General features: G+C 40.1%; 2 protein-coding genes across 2 annotated transcripts; one reads left to right on the forward strand and one right to left on the reverse strand.

Moving 5' to 3' along the window:
* Positions 1–1,901: 1,901 nt before the first annotated feature.
* Positions 1,902–5,350, forward strand: c1galt1c1 (C1GALT1-specific chaperone 1). Its single transcript, XM_034689833.1, has 2 exons — positions 1,902–2,061; positions 3,375–5,350. The coding sequence occupies exon 2, from the start codon at positions 3,389–3,391 to the stop codon at positions 4,340–4,342; it is 954 nt and encodes a 317-aa protein (XP_034545724.1). The 5' UTR covers positions 1,902–2,061; positions 3,375–3,388; the 3' UTR covers positions 4,343–5,350.
* A 590-nt stretch (positions 5,351–5,940) lies between these two features.
* mcts1 (MCTS1 re-initiation and release factor) lies at positions 5,941–8,546 on the reverse strand. The gene is made up of 6 exons (XM_034689837.1): positions 8,340–8,546; positions 7,272–7,424; positions 7,089–7,186; positions 6,547–6,680; positions 6,324–6,391; positions 5,941–6,225 (listed from the first exon to the last, which is right to left on the reverse strand). The coding sequence occupies exons 1-6, from the start codon at positions 8,348–8,350 to the stop codon at positions 6,144–6,146; spliced, it is 546 nt and encodes a 181-aa protein (XP_034545728.1). The 5' UTR covers positions 8,351–8,546; the 3' UTR covers positions 5,941–6,143.
* Positions 8,547–10,468: the final 1,922 nt, after the last annotated feature.

Here is a 10,468-nt window from a genome sequence, read left to right on the forward strand (position 1 = left end):
AAGAAAAAATAAAGATATGGTGATATATAATTTTAATTAGGCTATATCATATTTTTTTATATCATGGGGGTCGTCCCATTAAAGGTTTAAATTATTCATGTTGCTTTATTTGATGCATAGAAGGCTCAGAGGCTATGTAAATGTGTTATATTTATACTTAAAGCTAGACTATATGTTGGCTTACACACATGAACAGTGTTTATTTATGACACTTATCTCTTGTTCTGTACATGCAAAAGTAGTGTTTTCAACAAAAACCTTACCCTGCTGTCTTTTAACAGCCAGATTTATCACTTAATGTGATTATTTGCCATGAAAACAGCCGAAAAAGGATGTTTCTAAAGCCAAATGTCAATCATGTGGTCTGACACCTACCCCCTCTGAGTGGTTTAAGGCATTAAAAATGACAGCAGAGAAGGTATCAGTGTTGTTGTTTATGGTTTTGTTTGCTTTTGAAGATCATAAAGAGGCATCAGTGTTGGTTTCAGTCTGTTTCTCAGCTGGTGAAAAACTCCTCATAGTGCCTTTAAGATAATAAATGAAAACAAAAACAAAAACAAAAAAATAATAAATAATCATATACAATTTGAAACAATTAATTAGTTGGATAAAAATAAAAATAAATAATAAAATAAAAGTTAGAGTGGTTAGAAAGATAAAGTCACATAAAAGCAAGTCTGTAAAAATGATGTTTAAAAGTATGTTTCTTCATCCCCCTAAATGTTTCACACGTGGAAGTCGATTCTCAATACGTTTCAGGGGCAGCAAATTCTGGAGTATTTATTCCAATGTGGCAAAAAACAGTTTATCTTTAAAATGTTATAAAGGATGCTTGAAAAAGCTTTTAACCACTGGTCCTTAATTATACTCATCATGCTCAAACACATATTCATAAACAGGTGTCCATACACATCATATTCCTATTTTGTACTTTTGAATTCTGTTGATGTAATAACTGTATTTATATTAATTGTAAATTTTGAATATTCTTGTTATTCTATTTTTAGTATCAACTATTGTCTTTGTATGTGTCAATTTTGTATTTTTTACGGTGGCCCTGAAGTGCAAATCACAATTGCATATCAGAAAACACTACAGCAAATCAGAAAACACAACGGCAAATAAAAAACACAACGGCAAATCAAAAAACACAACGGCAAATCAGAAAACACAATGGCAAATCAAAAAACACAACAGCAAATCAGAAAACACAACGGCAAATCAAAAAACACAACGGCAAATCAGAAAACACAACGGCAAATCAGAAAACACAACGGCAAATCAAAAAACACAACGGCAAATCAGAAAACACAACGGCAAATCAAAAAACACAACGGCAAATCAGAAAACACAACAGCAAATCAGAAAACACAACGGCAAATCAAAAACACAACGGCAAATCAAAAAACACAACGGCAAATCAAAAAACACAACGGCAAATCAGAAAACACAACAGCAAAACAGAAAACACAACGGCAAAACAAACCGTTGTGTTTTCTGATTTGACGTTGTGATTTTCACTTCAGGGCCACCGTCATTTTTTAATTACTTTTGATATTAGAACACTATTTGGGTGGAGTCTTCATATAAGCTCTCTCAGTTTTCTGCCACTTCCTGCTCAGTATATTATTTATCTTTGTTTTGTTTTTTTCTGTGTTTTTTTAAATTGTGCAAATAAATAAACATAAACATAAACATGTTTGTGGAACTACAGTCATCTGGGCTTAAATCGAAATATAAAAAAACTAAAACTCAAATTAACAAATTAAATCGACTTTATCACAGAAAAAAATATAAAAGGTAAAATACATGGATGCATTTTCAGGTCAAGGCTTCCATAGAAATTATGACTTAATTCATCAAATGTGACATTCAGATGAAGCAGCTGTACGCCATCGAGTCACGTGACCGAGAAAGGCGGAAGTGACAAGTTAAACAGAAAGCTGAAGCATGCAGCTAGCTGGTTGATAATTAACTGACCTGATCTCACCAAACAGGAAAGGTGGGAGCTGAAAGACAAGCAGCGACGGGAGCAGCGACTGGCAAGGCAGCATTACTTCGGTACAGTAAATATTTTTGATTTTATGAAGGAATTTAACATGAGGAGACGAGCAGTTATCTTGGTTAGCAGATGAAGCAACATCGCCTGAACTCCTTGTTTTGATGTCAATAAGTTACTCACCGATTGTGCTAAATGTTCACAGCCAAATCAACTACATGTCAACCTGATTTCCTCGAAACTCTGCACTGTTTAATGTTTCAGTCAGCTCTGTTTCAAACAGCTGCATCGTGTTTCATTTGTGGCTGAATATTCGTCTACATAGAGGGGGCACTAACGAGAGGTGTTCAAATGCTTGTATGACCATTTGCATTCAAGGTTGGGCTACACATAAGACAAATAGGCTATGTTATTCTTATCGTTGAGTAAAGATAAGCATCTACTAAACGTCGACAGATGACTGGTGAATAAATGAACCCTAAAATAAGTGGTGAAAGTAAATACCTCTCACAGTCAGATGATTATAATGGTCTCTAAAAAATACAACTGGTTTTATATAACATTTTCTAGTTCATCATCTTCTTATGTGACTATATAAGATATTCCAAGACTGTGTTACTTTGTTTAATGCAAATGGATCTGAATCACTACAGTCACCAAGTTAAACTGTGATGAATGGTTATGGGCATCTCTCACATTTAAAGATCATAGTTAACTAGAGATAGTCCGCTGATGTTTTCCAGTTCTACAATACAATGTGTCATTGAGGATTTTTTTAGTTAAACAACGTTTATGTAAATAAGGGCTCCTTGTACATTGTCTGTGACATACGTAATTGGAGCTACAAGCTGCACAACCAGTTATGAGGCTTGAAAAAAGAGTATTATTGTCTTTGTTTCCCCTTACATGACACCTTGTGCCTGTTGAAGCACTTCAAGCCTCTTCTCTGAAGGTGGAATGGCTGTAAATACTGTATGCAAAAAGTCTGCTTTCAAATATGATGCTCTCCTTGTGAGTGCTTTTGAGTTTACATTTGATTTGAAGCTCTAGGTGAGTTGTTCCTGAGTAATTAAGAAAAGTACAACAAATGTATCTAAGTCCCCTGTAGCCTTGCTGCCTGCTGTGAGAACAGCCACTGGGTTCAGACACAGGTTTTGAGTCTGTTAAAGTTAAACCTAGCAATATTTTCAAGAGTAAACCGATCAGAATTGAAACTGATCCCACAGAATTTTGAACTGTTTGTTTTGTGTGACAATCAGTCGTTGAACAAATATTGGACATAAAGCCACGTACAAGAAAGTACAGCAGGAACTAGATATGTACCAAGTTCATTTCCTTATCAGTTATGTAAATGAATTTCCTCTCTCTTTTCCAGTTTTTGCTGCCAAAATGTTGTCTGAAGGCAGTTCTTTCATGAAGGGGGTGCTCCTCGGAGGCCTCTTCTGCTTGGTGCTGTCGCTCCTGAGTAGTTTCAGCCCCAGCACAGAGTCTGGTACAGAGGACCATCATCATCATCATGTCATGGCCCCGAGTAAAGACGAGCTCAAACGCCTCTCTGACAGTCGGATGAAGGAGTTGAGCAATCAAGTCCGGGTGTCTTGCATCATCATGGTCCAACCTAAGATCCTTGTTTACTGGGCTACAGCTGTAGACACCTGGAGTAAACACTGTGACAAGGCTGTGTTTTACACCTCTGAACAGTCAAAGGCACTCGAGGCGGTGGACCTGAATGAAAAAGACGACTGGGCAAGGTTACGTAAAGCTCTGAAGCATGCTTATGAGACTGCGGGAGACCTGCGCTGGTTCTTTGTGGCACAAGCCACCACGTTTGCAATCATCGAGAACCTCAAATACCTGGTGCTCGCAAAGGATCCAAACGAGCCCTTCTACCTGGGCAACGCTATGAAGTCAGGGGAGCTTGAGTATGTGGCCTACGATAGCGGCATTGTTCTGAGCTATGAAGCGCTGAAAAGGCTGGTGAAAATATTCCAGGATGAGGACAAATGTCCAGAGAGAGGACGCGCTCTGTGGAAGCTGAGTGAGGACAAGCAGCTGGCTGTGTGTCTCAAGTATACCGGTGTCTTTGCAGAGAACGGAGAAGATTCACACGGAAAGGGCTTGTTCAACGGCAAGAGCGTGGAGACTCTGATAAAAGACAGCATGAAGGACAACCCCAGTAATGTAGTGGAGGGCTGCTGCTCCGACCTGGCAGTCACATTCAACGGGATGTCTCCGAATCAAATGCAGGTCATGATGTTTGGAGTTTACAGACTTCGACCTTATGGCCACGACTTCGTTGACTCATTAGCTTTCCTCCCTCCTGAAGGTTCAGATAACGACTAGAGACTCATTCCTTCAGGCTGGATGTGGCATTTTAAAGATTTTGCTTCTATGATGGCAAACTCAATTTTGGGGCAATGGTTTTCGTATGCTGTTTGTAAAAGAAAAGTGGATCTTGGGTGGGAAACACTTTTATGTTTATTTGTACATTATTTGCACTTGGCACAATCAGCACCCCATTCCTTTGTGGTGGAGGTAAAGAGGGTCAATGGGTGTGCCTTTCTTATGAATGAAGCTAGGAAATATATCAGATTTGTGACATGAGGCAGGATGATCTGGAGGTTTTGGTTATTATAATGTTATATATCTTAAATGTTCGTCTTTTTGTGGTCTTAAAGCTACATTCATGTTATTAAGAAGAACTATTTTCTGAAAAACTATTGAACAAGTTTCTGAAACTATTTAAATTTAAATTTAAAAAGTGCTTGGACCTTTTAACCACCATATGAACAACTTCTTTTGATCTATGAGAGTACAGATGTATGATTCTTGCCATGCTGTGTTTGGTCATCTCAGCATATACAGAAGTGGCCCTCCCAGCTTAATAAAAAATATCATACCTAGTGTTTACTAAAATGTAAACTATTTGTCTTGAAAAAGTAATACAATTAAAAATAAAGTCTTTAAGTGTGATTGATCCACTGACATTTTAACTACACGGGTGTCAGAATGACCAGATCTCGATTGAAAATACGTTTGGATAATGAATAAAATTAATTTCTGATAAAACTTCAGTGTGGTTTGTGTTTTGAATGATAATGGGAACATTGTTTGAAGTTGAGAACTTTACATTAGAGCGCAGGTAATATTCCAGGTGCTGGTATTTTCCACTTTGTAAGGTTTACTTTGATTTATATTTACAAAAGGTAAATATTTGATTTTGTTAAAGAACTACTGTGAATGCATTTGCCTGCAGATGAACTGTGCCCACCTTTTTATATCCTACATTCACTGTACGTCCATGTTTTGCCTTTGAGTGATAATAAAATAAAATACTGTCATTTTCATTTATGCCCTGAAACTACTTTCAAAAAGTGAAAGCTATTAGCAGTTAAAATGATATAAATATTACTTCACCATAAATTACATGATTGGGAAGGAGAGCAAATAACTAACACAAACTTTTGTACTGTAGCGTAGTACACTTTAACATGACCTTAAACTGAACCTCTAAATTGAATATAATGGAACATCCATGTAAACAATGTGCAAGAATGGCACAATGGCATTGGTTACACGATGGCTGTTGTATCAGGGGGTGTAATTATTAGCTTAGCATCCCAAATACTTATTGTAGTTTCCTCATACCTGCAATTTCTCCCTTTTTAACAAAGCTACAGGCCTATTGTTAGGTTCTGCCCTCAGTACAAAGAAGCAGAATAACAGGTCCAACAGTAGGAAATATGTGTAACATGGCCACTCTATATAAACATGTAATCGCATTGCTTACTAGAAGTGCTACATTATCGCTTCTGTGCCTTAGGTGATTAATTCTACAAATGATTGTTGATCATTTGCTTCCAGTCCCAAATCACTGTAAAATAAATGATAATGGCATCTTCAATTGGATAAACAAAAACCAAAAAACACACCAACGGCGATTTGTTTTTATAGCACGACCATTCCTTTATTTGTACATTGTGGCGGTTGGCTCAAAGCCTCCAGGTGGTTACACAACTAAGTTAAGTGTAAACAGTAGACTGGCAGCTCAGGCCTCACCATCAAGAGCTCCACACTTTCCAAGTGAATAGGGGTGGGTGCAGTGGGGGAGGGGGGGGGGGGGGTGCTGTAGGCAATGATGTCATCATTTATACGTCTTCATGTGCCACAGTCCATCATTCAGATAGTGAACATTCTCAATACCGATTCCCTTGTTGACTTTTTCTCTGTTTTAAAAAGAAAGATTATGGTCAGGGAATTGTGAGAGCAGCTACAGAGCAGACATATCTTCGCTTCTGTCGAATGTAGACTAGAAAACACTTACATGCTTTCTGCAGACATCTTCATCACGCCAACACAAAGTGCATGTTGTTTGCCTTCCGCCATTATGGCCTGCATGCACTTGTTAAGGACAAACTGATAAGCATCAAGTTTAAGAGTGAGAGGAAGGAGACTCTTTATTGTCACGCTGTAAAAACTATATACTATATACCACAGAGCAATCCCAAAACTTCATTTTACAGTCACACCAGCTTATAAAAGGATACAACTACCGTGTCAGCTCCAGCTGGGTAGAGTTTAGCACCAGGTGACGTCAGCCCCGGGCACATGATGTTGGCTCCACTTAAGACAAATTTGATGGCCCCTTTGTCTACTTGCTGGTGTGGAAGAATGAAAGGATCTACAAAAAGAAAACAGAGTAAGTGTGGAAGTGTGATAACTATTGCGAGATGTTCGGTTCACCTGTTTTCTTTTGTTTGGAGGTAGAGAGAGGGGGTGAGCTGGGTCTCTGTACTATTTTCTTTTGTGCACTTTATCATGAGTTGATTATCCCTTTTCGTTAATAAAAGGTTAAACTTACTTTTTGTGCATTAGTGATTTTTGCTTTTAGCGCGTCCGACACTAACTAGGCCCAACCTCAGCCTCTCAGCGGCTTTTGGGTCTTCGTAGTCGCTACACCAACCTATACTAACTAACCAGGGAGAGCTCTACTGTTTTGGTTTAATTCAAGGAAACGTTTTGCTGATCATATTCACATTGTGTCTGAGTGAAACTGAACCACTGGGTAGATTGTGTTAGAAGAGCTCACATTTATGCAGCAGTCTGAGGGTTGGGTAGAATGGTCCTTCTCTCTGTCTGAAGAACAGCAGTTCTCCGTTCACTGTCAGGATTTCAATGTGTTCATGGCTGTGGGGAGAGGTGAGAAAAAACTGTAGAAGAAAACCAAGTACCACATTAAAACACTGTATGAGTGGAAATTATAAAGTCATACCATCTAACTATTTTGACAGGGTCCTTTTTGGGCATTATTTGGTTGAGCCATGACTCGATGTCAGGAAACTGCTCCAGAAGCTGATTTTTGATGCCTTTGATCACTGATGTCTTCAGCTGGATGCAGTTCGACACATTTTCTTTCTCATCAAATCTGAAAAAAGTGAACAAAAAAACATTATTTGCATAGAAATAAAAAATATACTATAAAACTAATATTTCTGCACTTTTGATTTTCAATTTGTATTACTGAATTACTGTTGGATTACATATATCTTTCACTTAAAGCTGCTGTGAGGAACTTTTGTTTTGTATCGATTCTGGCGTCCCCTTGTGGACAAAGTGATACCTCTCATCTCTTGTTCTGTACATGCTAAAGTAGTGTTTTCAACAAAAACCTCACCCTGCTGTCTTTCAACAGCCAGATTTATCACTTGATGTGATTATTTGCCATGAAAACAGCCGAAAAAGGATGTTTCTTAAGCCAAATGTCAATCATGTGGTCTGACACCTACCCCCTCTGAGTGGTTTAAGGCATTAAAAATGACAACAGAGAAGTTATCAGTGTTGTTGTTTATAGTTTTGTTTGCTTTTGAAGATCATAAAGAGGCATCAGTGTTGGTTTCAGTCTCTTTCTCAGCTGGTGAAAAACTCCTCATAGTGCCTTTAAATGAGGATCAATTCAGATGAGCTATTTAACTCAGTGCGAGTTTATTTGGCTGGTTTCAGTACACCTTGTTAAGGACGAGTGTCTTTGAGACAAGTAGTATGTCTTTGATCTCTGATAAATTAATATAATTATCCAAGATAAATTAATTCAGTTGCTATTTGTAGCTCCCAACTGTATGAATTGACAAAACTGCTGTAACTGGTTTGAGGACAGGATTGACCTTTTCAGGAACCAGAATTACTTGTCATCTAGCTGCAGGACAGGAACAGATAATCTGCTGTGGAGGCGGATTATTCAATAAGTATAATAAGACAAGAAGACGCGTTTGACTATCAGTGAACGTTAGCTCCTTAGCTGTGTTAAGCTAGCGATACCACAGGGAAGCAAAAAGCCACCTACTTCTTAAACATCCTTGCTGCTTTCCGTCACTCCTTACGCAATTGTAACAACACTCGTCCGCACTAAGCACGCAAAAACCGCTATTGTTAACACAAAAAATCAACAATAAACGACGCATATATCATGTTATGCTAATGCTAATATTCCACGCCTGTTCCGCACAGGAAGGCAAGCGATGTGAGGATTGCGTCATTTTACGACAACTGCATGGGGTTGACGGCAGGTCAGGGGGCATTCGCATGAGCAACCTGATTTCCACCCTCTCCTCTGATGTGATTCTTTCACTGAAACTCATTATTCTCAAACACAGAATTCACTATTTGGAATTAATTGTCAATCTTCCATTTTAACTTATAGGTCTATCAAATATTATTTAGTACTGTTTGAATTATGTCCAGTTTCAGAATCAGAATCAGAATCAGAATCAGAATCAGCTTTATTCGCCAAGTATGCTTGAACACACAAGGAATTTGACTTTGGTAAACTGTGCTCTCTTTGTACAAGGCATAAGAATAGGAATAAGAATAAGAACTACAATAAAAAATAAAATGAAAATATAATAACAATAACCTTAGCTATAAATACAAAGAAACACAAATAGCTTGACTAATATGTACAGGCTAAAATAATATGATAAAGTGCAGTGGTGAGTTGCAGAGGTAGTTTTACATTATAAAATAGAAGTTAAATAATACAGAAAATAGAAATATGGAATTCTGCTTGAGAATTGTTGCATTGTATATCTACATGTATATTTACAGAGAGTATTTATCTGACAGGTATGACACTGTTATGGTTTAGTGTTCATCAGAGTGACAGCCTGGGGGAAGAAACTGTTCTTATGGCGGGTTGTTTTGGCGCACAGTGATCTGTAGCGCCTGCCGGAGGGGAGGAGTTTGAAGAATTTGTGTCCAGGGTGTGAGGGGTCAGCGGTAATGCTCCCTGCCCGTTTCCTGGCCCGGGACCGGTACAAGTCCTGGATGGGGGGCAGGTCGACACCGATGATTTTCTCTGCAGTCCTTATAGTCCGCTGCAGTCTGTGTTTGTCTAGTTTGGTTGCAGAGCCAAACCAGACAGTGATGGAGGTACACAGAACAGACTGGATGATGGAGGTGTAGAACATGATCAGCAGCTCCTGGGGCAGGTTGAACTTCCTGAGCTGACGCAGGAAGTACATCCTCTGCTGGGCCTTTTTTCTGATTGTGTCTATGTGGGAGGTCCACCTCAGGTCCCGGGAAATAGTGGATCCCAGGAACCTGAAAGAGTCCACAGTAGACACAGTGCTGTTCAGGATGGTGAGGGGGGGGAGTGGGGGGGGGCTTCTCCTGAAGTCCACTGTCATCTCTACCGTCTTGAGCGGGTTCAGCTCCAGATGGTTCTGACTACACCAGAGGGCCAGCTGTTCCACCTCCTGTCTGTAAGCAGACTCGTCTCCGTCCTGGATGAGACCGATGACGGTGGTGTCGTCTGCAAACTTCAGGAGTTTCACCGAGGGGTCTCCTGAGGTGCAGTCATTGGTGTAGAGGGAGAAGAGCAGTGGGGAGAGAACACATCCCTGTGGGGCGCCAGTGCTGATGGTCCGGGTGCTGGATTTGATGCTCCCCAGCCTCACCTGCTGTCTCCTGTCCGTCAGGAAGTTGGTGATCCACTGACAGATGGAGGCCGGCACTGTGAGCTGGGTGAGTTTCTGGTGCAGGATGTCTGGTATGATGGTATTGAACGCAGAGCTGAAGTCCACAAACAGGATCCTAGCGTAGGTCCTGGGGGAGTCCAGGTGATGCAGGATGTAGTTCAGACCCATATTGACTGCATCCTCCACCGACCTGTTAGCCCGATAGGCAAACTGCAGGGGGTCCAGCAGGGGGCCTGTGATGTCTTTCAGGTGGCTCAACACTAGTCTCTCGAAGGACTTCATGACCACAGACGTCAGGGCGACGGGCCTGTAGTCATTGAGTCCTGTGATGGTGGGTTTCTTTGGGACTGGGATGATGGTGGAGCTTTTGAAGCATGAGGGCACTTCACACAGCTCCAGCGATGTGTTGAAGATCTTTGTGAAGATGGGGGCCAGCTGCTCAGCACAGACTCTCAGGCAGGAGGGGGACACGCCGTCTGGTCCTGGAGCCTTCTTG

Source organism: Notolabrus celidotus, chromosome 8 (genome assembly GCF_009762535.1).
Source record: "Notolabrus celidotus isolate fNotCel1 chromosome 8, fNotCel1.pri, whole genome shotgun sequence".
In the NCBI taxonomy this organism is placed as follows: Eukaryota; Metazoa; Chordata; class Actinopteri; order Labriformes; family Labridae; genus Notolabrus; species Notolabrus celidotus.

What these genes read in the sequence shown, in the direction of transcription:
- mcts1 (XM_034689837.1), bottom strand. An exon ending in CTGGAGCTGACACGGTAGTT is followed by an intron (nt 6,392 to 6,546) that starts GTATCCTTTTAT and finishes AAGTGCATGCAG; the next exon opens with GCCATAATGGCGGAAGGCAA. An exon ending in AAGATGTCTGCAGAAAGCAT is followed by an intron (nt 6,226 to 6,323) that starts GTAAGTGTTTTC and finishes TTTTTAAAACAG; the next exon opens with AGAAAAAGTCAACAAGGGAA.
- c1galt1c1 (XM_034689833.1), top strand. Translation starts at nt 3,389, where the DNA reads ATGTTGTCTGAAGGCAGTTCTTTCATGAAGGGGGTGCTCCTCGGAGGC.